This window comes from Urtica dioica, chromosome 7 (genome assembly GCF_054948205.1).
Source record: "Urtica dioica subsp. dioica isolate 48M chromosome 7, U.dioica_male_clone48M_v1_H2, whole genome shotgun sequence".
NCBI lineage: Eukaryota > Viridiplantae > Streptophyta > Magnoliopsida > Rosales > Urticaceae > Urtica > Urtica dioica.
The window spans coordinates 32,106,948-32,127,065 of record NC_142762.1 but is presented as its reverse complement, the minus strand read 5'-3'; the positions used below and the strand labels follow the sequence as shown (position 1 = coordinate 32,127,065).

The 20,118-nt window shown below is 38.4% G+C and overlaps 2 protein-coding genes across 2 annotated transcripts; both read right to left on the bottom strand.

Moving 5' to 3' along the window:
* Positions 1 to 832: 832 nt before the first annotated feature.
* LOC149390856 (uncharacterized) lies at positions 833 to 6,808 on the bottom strand. Its single transcript, XM_089619874.1, has 5 exons — positions 6,769 to 6,808; positions 2,788 to 3,078; positions 2,082 to 2,468; positions 1,495 to 1,553; positions 833 to 1,024 (listed from the first exon to the last, which is right to left on the bottom strand). Exons 1-5 carry the CDS (start codon positions 6,806 to 6,808, stop codon positions 833 to 835), a joined length of 969 nt encoding a protein of 322 aa, XP_089476000.1.
* A 9,130-nt stretch (positions 6,809 to 15,938) lies between these two features.
* On the bottom strand, positions 15,939 to 18,985 carry LOC149390855 (uncharacterized). Its single transcript, XM_089619873.1, has 7 exons — positions 18,848 to 18,985; positions 18,627 to 18,791; positions 18,058 to 18,325; positions 16,829 to 17,761; positions 16,647 to 16,771; positions 16,306 to 16,524; positions 15,939 to 16,193 (listed from the first exon to the last, which is right to left on the bottom strand). Exons 1-7 carry the CDS (start codon positions 18,983 to 18,985, stop codon positions 15,939 to 15,941), a joined length of 2,103 nt encoding a protein of 700 aa, XP_089475999.1.
* Positions 18,986 to 20,118: the final 1,133 nt, after the last annotated feature.

Genomic DNA, 20,118 nt, shown 5'->3' with positions numbered 1-20,118 from the left:
CCGTCAATTGCATGAGCTGGGAGTCGACAAAGCTTCGAACGACGTCGTGCGATAAACTGGGCCAACAGATGACTCAAGCCCAAGTAGCGAAATCAAAATGGCATTAAAGCCCTGCACGCGCATCGAATGGGCCAACTAGATAAATGGGCCCATGAATAAATATAGAAGAAATTCCACAACTAACTATTCAGACACAATAACTCAAAATAATCAAAGGCCTTTGAAGAGCAATACATGACTGGACCCAGTAATTGCTATAGATCAATAATACATAGCCCAAGTGAGGATCGAAGATCCTCAAATCGATTAGCATCCAATGCCTTAGTGAAGATTTCAGCTAGTTGTTTTTCAGTGTGTATGTACTCGAGCCCAATCTTCTTGTCTTCCACGAGGTCTCGATTAAAGTGGTGTCTGATCTCTTTGTGCTTAGTCTTGTTGTGTTAAACAGGATTCTTAGAGATATTGATAGCACTAATGTTGTTGCAAAACAGTGTCATGACATCTTGCCCAACACCATACTCAGCAAGCATTAGTTTCATTCACAAGAGTTGAGTGCAACTGCTGCCTGCTGCAATATATTCGAACTTTGCAGTAGACAGGGAAATACAGTTCTTCTTTATATTGTGGAGTCAATTGCAACTCTTTTCTCTGCTTTAAAACTGATACAATGCTATATATTAGTGTGGTCTGTTCGTTTTCCTTTATCTGTCAGTCACTATGACATGAGTGAATCTTGCAGCGCGTTGTTGAGGGCTCAGTTGTTGCAGGATAGAGTTTTTCCTTCTCAAAGCCAAAGGGAGAGATTGTAGTTACACTAAGTTGGCCATTTGGTTCAGGCAACTCTATTGTCTTTGATGATATCTCTAGCATCGTACAGAACATTATTGTTGCTGTACGACCAAGTTTCGACGTGGCCTTCCTGATAGCTTTTTGGATGTCCTCGTCCTGATATGCGCCATCTGTCTTGGTGTCCGATCACATGACATTCTCTTTTGTTGTCTCTTATAAAAGAGAATGTCATACCCTAGGATAATGTAACACACTTTACCGTCGAAACCAACTTTTGAAGAGTGCATGTGTTTGTTTTTCTAGGTTTTTGACTCTCGTCCGGCGAAGTCTTACCTAGTGTGTTTTTAGTTGTTGTTGTGGCATTTGTTATTGTAATGAAGTGAAACAATGAGAGAGTGTAAGAGTGAAAAGTGAGGGGAGCTCAAACCTAGGGGGAGCTTAGGTTAACAACACCATAGAAATAGCATGGAGTTAGGAATAATAGAAGGTGACCATCCATTGTATTCCAATGTGCACTCAGCGTATTGTCTAGTGAAGTTGTTCTTTTCACTGGGATTGATATCCCCCCAGAGTAGGCATTTGAGGCCGAACTGGGTTACCATTTCTTGGTGTTCTTTACTTGCTTTCATTACCTATTGCTTGTTGTTCGTCTTGTTATTCTTAACATCATCTAACAAGAAGGTTACACAGTAGATCTGGACTTACATTGGCGTACTTACTTTGAGATATAAAGATTCCATCATCCATTTGTTTGATCTGAAAACCTAGAAAGAAATTGAGCTCACCAACCATACTCATTTCGAATTCAGATTGCATTTGTCGCACAAAAAGGTCCACCATCTTGTTCGACATCCCTCCAAATACAATGTCATCTACACAAATCTATGCAATCATGAGATTTCATTCTTCCTTCTTTATGAACAGAGTTTCGTTGACTCCTCCACGAACATACCCATTCTATACAATAAATTGAGTCAGTCTTTCATACCAAGCACGAGGTGCCTGTTTGAGACCATAGAGAGCCTTTCTAAGCTTGTACATGTGCTGAAGAGAGTTAGGATCAACAAAGCCTTTTGATTGTGAAACATACACCTCTTCATTCAAATACCCATTCAGAAAGGTACTTTTGACATCCATCTGGAAGAGTTTGAAGTGTATATGACAAGAGATGCCAAGTAGCAATCTGATAGCTTCAAGCCGAGTCACCAGAGCAAAAGTTTCATCAAAGTCCACTCCTTCCATCTGTGTGTAACCCTGCGCTACAAGTCTAGCTTTATTCCGAGTTATATTACCATGCTCATCAGATTTATTCTTGAAAATCCATTTAGTTCCAATAAAATTTACATTTTCAGGTTTAGGAACTAATTCCCACACTTCATTTCTTTTAAATTGCACAAGCTCTTCTTGCATAGCACTAATCCAATATTCATCATCAATAGACCCAGTAACATTTTTAGATTCGATTTTAGAGACAAAGCAGACATTACCAACCATTTCTCTGTAGTTGACTGGATTCTTCGTCTGAGTACGTACCCTATCTTCAACATCACCAATAACTTCTTCAACATGATGATTTTTCTGAATTCTCCTAGAAGGAGCACTTCTTTGAGTCAAAGCTTCAGTTACCTTGTCAGAGCATGAGTTTTCAGAAGGAGAATCATCTTCTGAAAGAATGTCGTCTGATATTTAAGCAACATCTGTACTGACATCTGTGCTACTGAGGGGTAGTATCATCCTCATCATCAATACTCACAGAGACATCAGGGAAATCATTAACAACATTTATGGATTCCATCATGGATTTAGTTCGCTTATTAAAGACACGATAAGCACGAATGTTTCTAGAGTAGTCAAGAAAGATACCTTCATCATTCTTTGGGTCAAACTTCCGACGAAGATCTCGATCAGCCAAAATATAACACACAGTGCCAAAGACATGAAAGTATTTAACATTGGGCTTTCTCCCCCTCCAAATTTCATAATGAGTTACAGTAGTACCTGGGTAAATGATAACTCGGTTGTGAATATGGCATGCAGTATTGAGTGCATCAGTCCAAAAGTGTAGTGGAATGTCTTTGGCAAGCATCATTACCCTCGCCATTTCTTGAAGAGTACGATTCTTTCTTTCTACAATCCCATTCTGTTGAGGAGTAATGGAAGCAGAGAATTCATCTGCAATACAAAAGTTAGCGAAACTACTGTTCTCAAATTCCCTCCCATGATCACTTCTAATTCTGACCATTTTATCAATGTTTTCACCTTTCTCACTTTGCACTTTCTTGTATAAGGCTTCAAAATCAGCAAAAGTGTCAGATTTTTCACGAATAAAGTCCACCCATGTGTATGTTGGAATAGATCTAGGATTAAGAAAAGATTTATCGCTTCTAGCAAGCGGCGGAATATAAAAAGTTTCTTTAAAAACTCGTAAAACGTTTTGACAACCTAGACAAAGTGCATGAGCGTATAATTTAAAATTTTAAAACTACTTTGAGTTTTCACTCGGTACCAACCTTGAATGGAGCTTGAACGTTGAGAAGCCTTAGGAAGGTTGAAACGCTCGTCTCCCCACTCAGCTCGCCTCTCCTACCAGTCTTCTTGAACCTGTGATTAACCACAAAAGTTTCTACCACTAGAGTCTTTGAGTATGGTTAGGATTTAGTGTGTGGGCACTTTTAAACACTATGACTCAAGAACAAGTCTTTGAGCCAAAAACCTAAAACAAAACGCTAGGTCTAATGAGGACCTAGGTGCCAAAAACAAAAGAGCAAGAAGAGAGAGAGAGAGAGAGAGAGAGAGAGAGAGAGAGAGAGAGAGAGAGAGGGTTGGGTGGCCAACTATTCTAGAGAGAGAAGCTCTCAATCCCTAAAATTGTGTGTTGTGAATTATGAATGAGGTGGGATATTTATAGGAGGAGGCTTGCCTTGAAAATGTAGTTTCCTCTTTTCCATTGAATATCACATATTCATGAGCAAATCCTTGTTTCCTCTTTCTATACCTTGCACGTCCAACCTAGCCATCAAGGCTCTTGGATTTGTTTCCTCATTTGTTTAGTTCTCTCCCTTGGCCGTCCATGCTGTTGCTTCTAGAAGCAAATTTGTTTCCTCTTTTTCTTTTGGCAAGTATCTTTATACATTGATGCACAAAATAAACTCTATTTCTCTGTATGATGGTGCACGAAAATAGGCCTTCTAGAACATGCTTCTAGATGTTTCTTTATTTGTCATCATGACAACATAAGAAAAGCCCATTTAAAATTTTCACATAAAATTCCATGAAATGAAATTCAATCCTCAAGGCCCAAATTCTCAATAAGGCCGTGTGACATGTTTCATTGTCATCATATGATATTGTAAAAAAACTTTTTTATTGACATTCATACCATCCTATGTCCAAAATGACAAAATTACCCTTTAGACAATTTTCGTAAAACTTGTCTAGTTCAACATTTGAACTTGTTTTGACTTAACTTGCATGTTTAACTAATCCTACTCTAATGACTTGTGGTAGTGACCTCATGGATCCAAATGAACAAAACTTGAGCTAGCATACTTGGACTCAAAAGTTCACAAACCTTTTCCAAGTTCTAGCTTAATGTCAACTGACTCCACTAAAGAGTTGACACTGAAAATCTCTCGGTTCAAATTTATTTTCTACTCAAGAATTCAACCAAATTATGATGAGCGGATCCACTGAATATTATCTATGTTTACCCTTCATGAATATCATCAGCTAGTCGGGATTTACGAAATTACCATTTTACCGTTCTAGCTGTTATTTCCTCAACTCCATTGTCGCTTGTGAATAAGTTAGAAACAATGTATTGACGAGGAGCTAACAAGTCACATTGTTTCATCCAAAAGAGTCAGGACTCAATTTGGACACTGGCCATTTCATTTATTCACACTCCAAGGAACAAAGGATGAGGTGATATACATTGCATTTCAGCAATCTTGTACATGAATTCCATATCTATGAGATCTTCACAAAGTTGTTCATGACATCTTCATAACTTTATACTTCACCAATAGGTCTTGTCTATATCACATAGTGAGTCTAGAGCTCTAACTTTCTCAAATGAGAGTACGTAAGCTATGAAATGACATGTCTCATTTCAGGATTGAGGTAAGCATGATGCAATTCATACATAGTGACTCCGAGACATAAGAGGTTAAATGGTTTGTTCTTATTCTGTCTCTAGAAGTGCATTGGTCAATTCAGTACCTTTAGAAGATACCTATGAAGAACTATAGAGTCTCCAACTCTCAATGTCCCATAACCAGACATCATAGATTCTCCTAACAATTGTCTTTTGTGAATTTAGATTCATTTTCTGTTGATAAATTTCAGTTCGAAGTTCATTGTCTTTTGTGAACTGTTATCTTCCTATTAAAAAAAATCTGGCGCCATTGGACCCTCACTACCGCTTCAACAATGTCTAAAGATGAGATTTCTTCACAGCTTGGATCAGATTTTTTTTTCTTTAATCTAAAGCATTCACATATTGAACATAATCATTTACATGTTGATATTTCTTTAATCTTTGTGACGTTTCGTTTTAATGAGTCACATATTGAACTTTGTTCCTAGAATTCACAAATGCATTCTGATCATTAGATTTTGATTAATTCACTGTTTTTTTAAAGCATGTACCGATCACCAAAAATCTGAAGAAACGAGAACTAGAAGCTAACACACGAGCTTATGTGCCTTTTTTTCTTCCTTTTTGAAAGATTTAAGTGAAGCTTTTGATTGATGGAAGAAATTTGTCTTGCATACAATGTATATTTGAATCTAATGATCTATTTATTTAGTCTGATTAAGATTGAGTCTAAAATATATAATTAAGTATATGATTACAAAACTAACTTATGTTGTTATTTAGCTAATCAGGTACAGAGTTACATTTACTAAATTTAGCAAACTATCAGATGTTATGGAACTAATGTAGGAACTATCAATTGTAGTGCATATTCTCGTATTCATCTTTACAATGAGTTCAATACCATGCATATGATTCTCATTTTGTATATTATGTTTGTTATGCATCTATAATATTGAATATTATTTTTTTATAGAATTGAATTAATTTTATCTTTCTATTCATTTTTTAAATGATTCCTAAAGATAAAGATAACTATACGCATATTGTTAACTTTGCGGAGAAGAGAAGATAATAGATCAAAGACTAGTCAAAACAAATTAAACACGTGCAAAATCGAAGCGAAACACACACCTCGACGGTTGAAATCGAGCATTTGAGGAATAACCATCCACTACTTAGAGAAGCGACAACAGTTATTAAGAAACCGTCCAGATCATGGGATTGATCACCCCGCGATTCTCGATGCTACGACCATAGACACGGCATGAGGCACCTATAAATAGGAGGAAGATCAAACAGAAGGGAGGAGGACACGCTCACACACTATCCATAATCTTCATCTATCCCTCATTTATTCTCTTTCTCCTACGAGATTAGTTTGTAGTTAGAAAAAGTCTTGCCTAAACACTCGGAATCCTTGGAACTGCGTTCTCGGTACCTTGTGTCTTTCGTGAGATTTTGTTGTACTAATTTTTCAGGTGAACATATATTATATTGCCCAATTTAAAGTTATTGTAGAGTACTTCCTCTGATTAAAAAAAAAAGTCGTGTTAACTTACATCTAACCGCCCCTGGGTTTTGATGGTCTCTTAATTCCGAGCCCTTTTATATTATGAATATGTCCATTTATTGTAGAAGCAATATAATATTAAAGTGTTAATGCTATTTCAAGAAAAGGTATGGCTTGCTTCGATCTTTCACGGCTTGGTCGTCTTCGTGAAGGGCCATTTGAGTCACGTCATCCCTAACTCATCGAGGGTTGTTTGGTCCTTAACAATAGAAACTTCATAACATCGCTCTCGATCCTTTTCATAAAAAATGGCCATAGAAGGAAATGGTGAAATACCCAAGTTTCCGTGTCAGAAAGTCCAACTTACACCGAGCTATGCATATGTCGTCGTCTTCATCAACGGCCATTTGAGTCACGTCATCCCCAATTCATCGAGGGCGGTTCGGTTTTTAACAATAGAAGCTTCATAACTTCAATCTCGATCATTTTCATCAAAAGTGGCCATAGAAGGAAATGATGCAATACCCAAGTTTTCGTGTCAAAAAGTCCAACTTAGCTGTGCATATGTGTCCATCGGCAGTAAGAGCTCCAACAAGTAAATGCTAATTATTAGTTACTCGGCAAAAGAAGTATTTAGATGCATATTTTAGAAACCATTTTGTGGTTGTGAACTCGTTAACCAAGTAAAATGCAATATGGATTTATGTTCTAATCATGTTTATAAGTTGAAGATATGAAAACTTTGATTGCAATGACAGATGACCATTTTTCAAAGAGACCTCTTGTAGGAGATATTTTTTTCATTAAGTTGTAAACATCGTTTTGTGTACTTTATATGTGCTACATATAATTCTTACCAGTTACAGTCGCACCCGCACCCACGTGCTACTCACGTGCTGCATCACCTAGTGTGTATATATATATAAGAAAATTCTCGGAACCATCTATTAGAAAATGAAAATAAATCGCGCAAATACAACATTATACCTTATAAATTGAAGGAGTAATGGAGACCTAGATCAGTAAAGATATACCGTTAATGCTAACATTAACGCCAAATAAAAATAATAGTCTAGTTTGCGCATAAGAGACACATAAAGAAAAGAGCATAAATCAAGCTCTTTTGGATATCCTCAAGGATAGTTGAGAGATCCAACCAAACACAGTCCATTGATCAAATTGAAAACGGGACTTCAAGCTGTATATGCAATAGTCTAACAACGTTTTCCGAACGAGAATGTGGACGACGGCTGACCCGAATCCAAACCAAAACATAACACCAAACCAATCCAAGTTCACAATACAAAAAGTAAAGAAAAACAAGAAAATTAAAAAACACACCACCACCAAAAGAACCATCCTAAACCAGACCTAAAATTCGTGCACTCACTGAGTCTCAGACCCACAATGCAAAACAACTCCAACAAGTGTAAACGATGGAAATGTGGAAAGCGGAAATGGAACGTTGTCGGGGATGACGCGGAGGTTCTTGTCGGACGAGAGGCCGTAGCCGAGGCAATGAGTCAACGACGGATTTGGTTGCAGATATAGTGGCGGATGAGGTGTAGATCTGGTGGCGAAGGAGAGATCCACACGGAGCAAAAGGCGAGAAGGAGAAGGTCGCCGAAAAAGAGATCCACGCGGTGACGAAGACGACGCCGACCATGGAGAAAGTAGATTCACCGGAAAGAAGGGAAAGCACGCAGAGAACGTATGGTCTTCCCCTTTGGGTTGGACCTGAGTCGTTGGATTGCCTAGAGCCGGCGATCAAAACCCAGAGGGGCGGCGGCAGAGACTTTAGGGTTTCTATGTTACAGAGATAGTCGTGTTACTGTTTATTTGAGAGAGAGAGTAAAGTCGAGAAAAATGTATTATTTAGTGTATATTTATATAATAGAGAAGCATGTTGAATTGAGTAAGGTAAGTCACAGTCATATAGCAACTACCGTGTCTTATTTTTATTTGTTTGTTAATATATAGGAATTGATATGTAAATGATTATTTTTACATTTTTATGTGATTTTTTATACTAAATTATGCTTATTAGACAACATAGCTCAGTGTATCGAGGCTTTGCCGAGGTTGAAATTAGTTGTATTAAGTCTTCCTTAGTTGGCACAATTTGTTAGAATTGGTTGCAACTAACAAACTGTGCATTAACTTATGAGTTTGATATATACACAAATCAAGCGGTCACAATTGGTTGTCTTGACTTTCAGTCAAACAGTATTGCAAACTCGCCTATCTGGACCTTATTGTCTTTACGGTATCAAAGCTGACATCTTACACTCATGGTCTTGATAATACATAAAGCGGAGCCAGAAATCAAATTAGGGGGAGATAATTAAAAAAAATAAAAAATATTAATATAAATACAAAAATTTCAAGAATAATATTCTTTAAAATATTATATTGAAACGCCAGTTACATTAATAATCTATTTAATATAAAGATGGATAATTATAATTACAATTTATAACCGTGTCATATGATATGTCTTTTCAGTGCTTTTTTTTTCTTAAGAAAAAAAATTATATTTTTTTTTATTATAAAGACGTTTCAGAAGTCTTCTCCCAAATTTTATTTGTGTGAAGTTTGTATCGAAAAACGAAATAAAATACTCTTTATTATTAATAATATTTGAATTTTTTTTTGTAAAATCTCAACTAAACTACTAAACAGTTTGTGTTTCAACACAGAATGAAAAGGACAATATACATGATAGTTAGAAGAAGGTGTGTTATTCGACTCAATCCATGATCCGAAACTGCCGGATATACCATAAAAATTAATGCTGTGTATTTTTATATTTTTTTTAGTAGTCCATGATCATGACTTCGGTGCCATTGAAGAAAAAAACAAGAATGATTGATTAAGTTTGTCTAGAATATTGAAAAGTGTTAATAAGTAAGTTATCTTAGACACTAGTTTTTTTTTTTTTTTTTTTTTTTTTGTAACTCATGATTTGTGTAAAGTGAGTTGGGCGAATTTATAATTTTGTTGTATCAACTGTACCAACTAAGCAAGTTATTAGACTTACTTTTTGCTATAGAACTTTTTTGTTTTCTTATAAAACCATTTTTTTTTTGGAAAAGGTAATAGGGGCCTTGGCCCTCCTGGACTCTTAGTACGTCTGGCCCTGACTACTACAATATGAACTTTGAGTTTATCGTGATCCTCTAGAATATCCTGGATGGCTTGACCTGTGATCAGGATCTTGTGTGGCTTGTTAGCCTTCTTACATAATCCAAATATCATAACTCGTAAGGTAATCCTACGGTGCCAAGTTCGCTACTCCACCAATACTAACCCCAATACCATCACATCCATCAAAATCACCAACATCACTACTCCATCATTTGATAATCCATGCAAAGTTAGACCAACGTTGTCACTCAATACTTGGTCGATGTCAATGCCTTTATTTCGAGCCCATATGGCCCCTCCCCCCCTTCAAAATCACGATGCTACAACAGTAAACATCGAGAGTTTATCAAACATAAAGATAAACAAACGAAAGTGTGAGAGATTCAAGCAATCAATGTGGAAAATCTCCAAACAACCAATCTGAATCTCCAAACAACCAATGTGAATTTTCAAAACCGACCAAACAACCAATTCGAGATCCCCAAACAACCAATGTGAATCTCCAAAACAAACCAAAAAATCGATGTGATATTCCTAAATAAACAATTTGAATCTCTCTGACCAACTTGAAATCCTCAAACAACCGATGCGATAACACCAAGCAAACACCCAAGCACCCTCTTCAAAAATCGATGACCAAATAACTAATGTAAAATCACCAAACATATACTTAAACAACCAATGTGAAGTATCCAATTGACTCATACTAAATCCTCAAATAAACACCCAAAATAACGCAACACAAAATACATAACAACCCACTGCAAAGTACCCAATACAAAAGAAACAAATAACCATTACCATAGACTCAAAAAACCCTAATTCGAAATACTCAATGCGATATAAAATTGCCCAAACAATTTGCAGCTCTGTGATTCATCTGACATACATACTTAAAACGCTCGAAACTCTAATCCCAAAGTTTAAAATTTACCTCTGCTTGTCACAAACATTATGTTCAAATTTTGTGATGATTCAACAGTTGAAGCAGGCACAGACACATTTTCGGCAGGGATGGGCAGCGCTAGGATAACAAACTCGCAGCTCATCTCTTCACTCGACAGACAAACTGCAATTGCTCAAAACACCATCCCCACAGTTCATAATGGACGACTATGTGTCACAAACATTATGTTAAATTTCATGACCATCAACGGTGAACGAAAGCGAAAATTAAATATTAAGCATCTGATACCATGATAACTTTGCAAAAGAGAAATATGGTTGATAGATAAACGAAAAAGAGAGACTGGATATTTTAGAGTTACATTGTGAAGTTCTTACGGGAAAAAAAATATTCGAAATTGTTGCTTCTTAGCTCTGGCTGGAATATATTACCGACAATAGGTTGCTATTTATTTTAAGTAAGTACATTTTTTTGTGAATTGTGATTAAGCTTATTATTCTTGAACTTCAATACTGCTATATCGTATTGTTATTAACTTATTATTATACTATATTTTCAGGTTTATTAAGAGAAAGAAAGATCGAGCTATTTCCATCAAGATATTTTTGGGGTTTTATCTTTATTTAACTTTTTTATTTTTAATATTATTTTGCTTTCTATTTGTTTAGTTATTTTTTAGTTTATCAGTTTTGTTTGTGTGTGTTGTGTTTTTTTTTTTCCAACATATTTGTAATTAGTGTTAGATATGTCCAATAGGAAATACCCATCGGGATATGAAAAAATTAAAAAAAAAAAAAAAATTAGAAAGCTTTGTTAAATCACGAAAAGGAGCAACTGAAAAATTTGTTTTATGCAATAAAAAAATCTAGCATATTCAAGCAAGTAATCGAATGAAGAAATAAATGAAGAAGTATTAGGCGATAACAATAGCTCAATTGTAAAGAATACCCATGAAATTAAGAATACACTAGATAATGAAAATCAAGAAACTAATGATCACTTGAGTCGTATTTATGATCCGGAAAGATGAAAAAATATAGATAACAAGTAAAAAAAATTAGTAATAGAGAAAGGTCCAATACGAGAAAGTGATATAAATTTTCCCAAAGAATAAAATTCTAGACACTTTGCAATTTCTAATTATGTAAGAAATTTATCAAATGGAGAGAAACATGATAGGAGATGGTTGGTTTATTCTAAAGATTTCGACAAAGTATATTGTTTTGTTTTCAAACTATTTGGTGTTAAACAATGTATGAGTCGACTAGGAAATGAAGGAACTAGAGATTGGAAACATCTTAGTTACAAGTTGAAGAGTCACGAGACAAGCAATGAACATTTAATTAATATGAGTGCTTGGTTTGATTTTGAAGTAGAGTTGTCTAAGAATAAAAAAATTGACAAAGATGTCCAAGAAAAATTTAATAAAGAGAAGGAAAATTGGAAAAATGTTTTAGTAAGAATCATAGTCATTGTGAAAAGTCTAGCAAAAAATAATTTGGCATTTCGTGGAAGTAATGAGAAAATATTTCAAGAGAACAATGTAAATTTTTTGAGTTTAATTGAAATGATTAGTGAATATAACCCAGTCATGAAAGAGCATATTCGTCCTTTTCAAAATGGTGAAATTCACAATCATTACTTAGGGCATAATATTAAAAATGAATTGATTCAAGTATTAGCAAAAGAGGTGAAAAATACAATTTTTAAAAAATAAAAGAAGCTAAATACGTCTACTTTATTATTCTTGGTTGTACTCCGGATGTAAACCATCAAGAACAAATGACTATGATCTTAACGTGCGTAGATATTTCTAGAAATCCTATTATGATTCAAGAATATTTTTTTAGGATTTCTAAATGTAGACGACACTTTCAGAAAAAAGATTTTTTTATGAACTTGTGGAAGAACTTAAATGTTTAGGGCTTGATATATAATATGCAAAAGGTCAAGGATATGATAATGGATCTAATATGAAAGGAAAAAATCAAGGTGTTCAAAAAAGATTATTAGATGTAAATCCTAGAGCATTATATACTCATGTGCTTGTCATAGTCTTAATCTAGTAAGTTGTGATGTTGCAAACTCTTGTGTTAGGGGCGTATCTTTTTTTGGAGTTCTTCAACGAATTTATTAATTATTTTCTTCTTCTCCCAAACGATGGAAAATTTTGAAAAAAATAATATATCTAATCTTATAGTCAGGTCACTATCACAAAATCGTTGGGAAAGTCATATTGAAAGTTTTAAGGCAATTAAATTTCAAGCTCCTAAAATTCGAGATGCTTTATTCGAGTTAAAGAAAACAAGTGAAGATCCCAAAATAAAGAGTGAAGCTAAATGTCTAGCAATATATGAATTGTAAACTTTTGAATTTTTGCTAGGTATGACTATTTGGTATAATATTTTTTTTGTTGTCAATTCGGTTAGCAAAAACTTTCAAAGTGAAGATATTCATATAGATCAACTAAAAGGCCTTGTTTCTTTTTTTAAAAAAAATTATCATGAAAATAGTTTTGTATCTGCTATGGTTTCCGCAAAAGAAATTGCAAATGAGATGAAGATAGATCCAAAATTTTGTGAAAAAGTTATTCGTGAAAAAAAAAAACATTTTGAAGAAAATGATGTTGATGATAACAAAAGATCTCCTGAGGAGTTTAGGGTTGCGTATTTTCGTTTTATTGTTGATCAAATAATAACTTCTCTTAGAACTAGATTTAAACAATTTAAAGTAGGGCAAACTAGCAACGTAGCCATTTTGAAACGTGGTTTTAGTTTCTAACCCACGTTTGATAAATTTTGTAATCTATCAATTTACTGAAATTTACGGCTATGAAATACCTAATATACCCTTGTGTGATTTAAATTAGTTGAAAAAAAACAGTAGCCAGCGTTTGATTCAATAGGACTAAAATAAACTAAAAAACAGTAGCCAACGTTTGAGGAAATTTACACTCTGGGATTCAAATTTGAATACTTAAAAGGAAAAATTGTTTATGAAATAATATAGGAAAGAAATAATAATTTATTTTAAAAGTCAACAACGTCATCACGGGTTGATTCAAACCTGAATGTTTAACCAGAATGAATATAATATAGGAAACAAAATAAAAATTGATTAATTCACCTAATCACATGCGGGTAAAAGTGGCAACATTAATGATAACAAAAAAATATTCAATAGGACTAAAATAAACTAAAATAAATCATTTAATAGGACGAATAACGTGTATATTTGAAGTATGCTGAATAAATCATTTTTTAAATGAAACAGTAGATCACGTATATTAAATGCAAAATTTCGCTGATCAAACGTTGGTTACTAGTTTTGTTAGTCAAATTCTAGTATATGATTATATAGTAATTAAGTTTGTACGTGATTAAGTCACGTCATCATTTTCTGTTAGAATATAAAGTTGGATGAAACGTTGGCTAGATTGCAATATCAACGTTTCAAGTTGCTTAGTTCGACTAATTTTTCTTTAAAGTATTTGAAAATCTATTTGGTTTTATGTTCAACTTTGAAAAACTTAAGCAATTAGATGAAGATACCTTGAAAAAATGTTGTTTGAATCTTGAATTTTTCTTAAGGTATGATGGAAATTCTAATTTAGATGGTTATTTATTTTATGAATTAAAGGTTTTAAGGGAAGTTTTCAAAAGGATGATAGCAATTCGATGGAAATACTTAATTATATTAAGCACATTGATTCTTTTTATAATGCTTATGTTGCATATAGAATAATGTTGATTATTCATGTTTTCGTTGCTTCAGCATAGACAAGTTTTCACAAGTTTAAGTTGATAAAGTCTTATTTGAAGTCATCTATGTTCTAAGAAAGACTCGGTGGATTTGCTATTTTGTCAGTTTAAAAAGAGTTGTTAGTGAAAATCTTGAATATAAAGATTAAATTTCTGAATTTGCATCTCAAAAAGCAAAAAAAAAAAAAAAAAAAAAAAAAAAAAAGGCTTGTGTAATTTTCTTGCTTTCTATTTTGTCATATGACTTTTTTTTTTTTTAATTAAATAGAATTGTCTTATAATTTCATATTTAATGTTTTGTTTAATAATTGATTTAAAACATATTATACTTTAGAATATTTTTGAATTAATAAAATATAATTATAAAAATTTCTCATTTTTCTTCTCGTCCAAGGAAAATAAATAATATAATTATAAAAATTTCTAAATTAATATTATATTTTTAAATTTTTTTTTTAGTGTGCTCTGTAAATAATACATCAAAAATGAATATAAATAAGTAAGATAATAAATGGTAAAGACTAAATTATATATAATAGTAATATATGTTTATAAGGTTAACCCACAACTATTTTTTTTTAATCATCGTAACATCGATTTTTTTTTTGAATCCTTCATAAAGAGAACTATCTCGTGTGGCATCAACGAATCAATACCATGATAAGAGTCGCATAAGATTAACTTTTTTTTAACCGTGCACAACACCACAGAAAGAATATACTAATAAGCCCTCGCTTAAATGGCGGATGAATACCGTGGTTACATCAAGGACTAATACCATGAAGGTCGTTCTTAGCTTTATGCAACAAACACGGAGGAGCCGATCCCAACCAACGGGCACCCGAAATAAAATTACAAGCATAACTAGCAAGAACATGGGCAACCTTATTACAACCACGAGGGTGAAACATAAAAGACACGTCCTCAAACCTAGGCAAAAGAAAAAAAATATCATTTAAAACCGTACCTAGTTCCGTAGCCATCGCTCCGTGCCTTCGAATAGCCGAAATCACTTCAAGACAATCGGATTGAATGATGACTCGAGACCATCCCTTATCCAACGCAAAACGCGTACCTTGAAGAACTGCCGACGCTTCCGCGACTTGAGCAGAGAGTCCGAGGTGAATCACATTTGTCTCCGAGCATAGAACCTCGCCTTTGGAGTCCCGAGCTACGATCCCAAGCCCAATGCGTCTATCCTCCGCACGCACGGCGACATCCACCGAGATCGCCACGACGTCAGCCGGGGGAGAACTCCACTTGCTCGGCAAGACCTTTACCCGCTCATGATTGGTGCCGAAACAAGCTCTCCGGTAGTCCCATAAGAATCCGGCCGACCACTCAAGAAGATCCCCGGGCTTCCAAACCTTCTTCCCCGAACACGCGTTGTTCCTGTGATTCCAAAGTTCCCACATAATAATAAGGAAAAATTTGAAATCACTAACCTTGAGATCCGTCGAGGCAAGAAGAAGCATCCCAATCACGTCCCCGGCACGGAACTTTTTCACGAGACTTTTAAAACCCCCAAACTTCCACACCTTCTTGACCCACGGGCATCCCCACGTGGCGTGGAAAGTGGTCTCCCCCGCCGACTCGCACACCGGGCAACTCGTATCCGTAATAACATGGCATTGACGAAGCATGGTCCGAGTCAGAATCCAACCTCGACACAACCTCCACACGAAAATCTTCACCTTAGGGGGAATCTTGAGGCTCCACAGCTTACTCCATTGCGATCCGATACCCACTCTTCACCGCATATTCCCCGTCTTTTGTAAAGTGCCACCGAAGCAAGTCCGGATCTCCTCCCCGGCTCTCCGGGATACTCAGAATGGCTTCAACATCTTCGAGGGAGAACATCGTCTCGATGAGAGGGATATTCAGAGCCCCGGTGTACTCTTTAAGCTCGAAAACCCTCATTTCAGCCGGAATCGGAGGAGCGTCGCTGAGCATAAACGTCGGAGGCCGAGGGATCCACTGATCGAGAGAAAGAGAAATGGATTCCCCGTCCCCAATCCTCCACCTAGACCCTGCAAAATAATGTCCTTACCCCAACTCAAGCTCCTCCAGATGAAAGAGCCCGACGAACCGCAAGTGGCGTGAAGGATGTCCCGTTCGGGAAATAGCTTTGGTGGAAGACACGCCCCACGAGACTCTCCTGACACCGAATAAGCCCCCATATACTCTTAGCAAGCAGGGCCTGGTTGAACTTGCCGATATCCCGGAAACCAAGGCCACCGACGGACTTGTGACGAGTAAGATCCGACCACTTGCACCAGTGGATCTTTTTTCCTTGCCCCGTGTCCCCCTATCAAAAGCTCGCGATGGCGCTGTGGGTCCCATCAACGAGCCCTTGGGGAAGGCGGAAACAGCTCACCACATAGGTAGGAATCGCCTGGAGCACCGCCTTGATAAGCGTCTCTCCCAGACCCTCTCCCGGACGAAGGCAAAAATATCAGCTTTCCTCCTACCCACCGCCGTGGGTTGCCCCAGGTATCGATTGTGACAGGAAGTGACCGACGCCTGAAGAGATTCGGCGAGCTCTGCCCCGTACACTTCGTCATAATCCAAACAAAAACAAATGTCAGATTTAGAAAAATTGATTAACTGACCTGAAGCAGCCGAGTAGGTTGCAAGACACCACGCAACTTCTCCGAACTCCTCATTATTGGCTCGAAAGAACATGATGCTATCATCTGCGAAGAAGAGGTGAGACACGACAAGATCACTCCGGCCGAACCGAGCTCCTCTTATAAGCCCTTGGGTTTCTCGTCTCCAGAGAAGACATGAGAGGCCCTCCGAACAAAAGAGGAAGAGGAATGGCGAGAGAGGGTCTCCCTGTCGCAGTCCTCTCTCCGGCACCACCCGGCCCCGAGTCTCTCCATTGATGTTGAAGGAGAAGCTCACCAAAGTCACGCAGCTCATCACCCTGTCAACCCAATACGCATCATATCCGAGCTTCAACATCATAAACTCGAGGAAAGACCATTCCACCCTGTCATATGCCTTAGCCATGTCGATCTCGAGGGCCGCACAAGAGCCGTTGCCAAACCTGCCTCGGGACATAGTATGTATAGCCTCATAGCAAACCATCACATTATCAAATATTTTGTGTCCCTCCACAAAAGCACTTTGGTTCTCGGAAATAGCGAAAGCCATAGTACCCTTGAGGCAATCCACTAAACATTTAGAGATTACCTTGTAAAGCACATTGCATAGGCTAATAGGTCTGAAATCCTTGACTCTATTTGGTTTATCGATCTTCGGGATGAGCGTTATAATCGTATTATTGAAATCCCTCACCGACCTGCCATCATTCAGATCACCCAAACAAAATTCTACCACCAGATTACCAACTATACTCCAATATTTCTGGTAGAACAATGCCGGAAAACCATCCGCCCCCGGAGTTTTGATCGCCTCCATGTCAAACACCGCCCGCTTCACATCCTCGCCAAAAAAGGGAAGAAGAAGCGCTCGTTCATGGCGGTGGAAATAGTCGGAGTCACCGCCTCGCCTACCACCTCCAAAGCCTCTCGCGTGGGCTGCATGGAGGAGAAAATAGACGAGAAGTAAGAGGAAATAATTTTTTCAATATTATGCGTACCTTCAACCCTAGTCCCGTCGTCAACAAGCCCCCGAATCATATTCCTATTTCTTCTCACCGAGGCCTTGCGGTGGAAAACTTAGAGTTCTTTTCGCCACACTTCATCCACGTAGTCCAACTGCGCTGCCTCCAGTAAACCTCTTCTTTCTCGAGAAGCGCATCCAGCTGACACTCCTCACGGCGGATCTTCTCCACGTTGTGGCCATCCTCTCTCTCGCTCGCCAACCGAAAGACCTCCTTCTGTCTGGCAATCTGATCCCCCCATAACTCTCAAATTAGCTTTCCCCCACTGTTGGAGCGTCGTCTGACAGCTCCTAAGAGAGTCGGTGATGCGGGCATCTATCGTCTTCGCCGGATCCGGATCCCACCCCAAACGGATCACCTCATCGCAACCATCTTCAAGGCACCATGCTTCTTCGAAAAAGAAGCGGCTGGGGCCCCTGCAATCTCTCCTCCTCAGGATCCTCGTAGTGCAAAGCAGGAGAAGCCTATGATCCGAGCCCTAGAAATCAAGATGGAGAACTGTCGTAGAAGGGTACAAATTCATCCAGCCCGAATTCCCGAGGCACCTATCCAAGCGGTCAGCACTACCCCCCAGAGAGTCGTTGCGCCACCACGTGAAAGGCTCCCCCTCGAACCCAAGGTCGCAGAGGCCACAGTCCTCCATCATCCTACGAAACTCCTCCATCAAACCCGGGCCTCTCGATCTCTGACCACTTAGCTCCGAGTTAGTCGCTACCTCATTCAAGTCCCCCCCCCCCAACGAGCCAAGGTAAATCGGGCCATGGACGCAATCTACGAACCAGCTCCCAAAACGACTTTCTCTGAGCTGCCACCTGATCCCCGTAGAGACCCACAAAATTCCAACACCTTTCATCCTTGTCCGTAATCAACCCATCCACATGATATCTCGAAAAAGAACGAACCGAGAACCCGATGGAATTCCTCCAGAGCACCATCAGCCCCCACTACGACGCACACAATCCACCGTAAAACACCCTTCGAACCCCAAATACACCCGCACCCTCTCGATCGTCGCACTTCTCATCTTTGTCTCCGAAATGAAGATAAGATCAGGACGATGCGCCAGCGTATGAGAACGGAGTGCCCTCCTCGTCTGAGGACTTCCCAGCCCCTGGACGTTCCAGAACATGCCAATCATTGCGTTCGGCGGCCCTCCACGCTGAGGGGCGCCTCTTCATCAGCAAATGGGTTTTCCAGTCGAATCCAACACCGAGGAAACAAACGGAGACAGAGAGGGGGTCGAAACAAGAACATGAGTCTCATGTAGGGGCTTCAAATCCATAAGAGACAACAACACTTCAACAGTACCCTCGGAGCCGTCGCGACGAGCCATTTTCACCATCGACTCGTATCCACGCCTGATCACTGTCTTCCTCTTCGAACCTGGACCACAGCTCTCATCGACCACAATAGACGCATGAGTTGGACTACATTTCAACTGACCTTTTCCCCCCTTCCTCTTCTTCCCGGGTTTAGAAGAGGGTCCTTCCGCCGTGAAGATCAGGGGCAGCCTCGATTTCATCTTCTTCACCACCCCCGGCGGCTGAGCATCCTTCCACGAGGACCCCCGAGAGGTTGAAACAGGTTTCCCACCAGACCCCGAGTCAACCCAAGCCAATTTCTTCCACTTGGTGCCATCCCCTCTAACTCGGAACGTCGAGAACGGATTTGGGTTCGCCTCCAGGATTCCTGACTCAGCCAGGGACTGCGAGCTCACCACAGACATCATAGCAAGGTCTCCATCGGCATTTTTTGGCTCCGCCGCCTTGGAAATCGGTGCTGGCTCACTTCTGTTAGGTTCATCGGTCGAGGAAAGGGCGGAAATGGCGAAAGTATCATGAGTCGAAGGAGACGAAGAAGACACAGGTTCACTCACACGAACAATTCCTAGCCAAGCAGGCATACCCTGGACCACCGAAAAAGAAAGAGCATGTAGGCCCAGAGGGAGATCCTTAGCAGATAGACTAGAACTTGGGCCTTGGGAACCCAACTTATCAGCGCTACCAGGATCCTTAGTCCCATCTTTATTTAGTCCCACAGAAATCGGTTTGGGCCTAAAAGATCGGCCCAACTGCTGAGGAGCCCTAGGTTTAAAACCAGCGGTAGACATAGACTTATCACCGTGCGTTGGATATTTTAACGCATTAATGGGGGTATTTACTCCTTTTTGTTTCTCCAACGAAGAACCAGGGATGTCATGATTACCAATCCATTTCCGAGGCATCTGGGAAGAGACAACATTCCTTCGTCTAACCCCATCATTGCCCACGA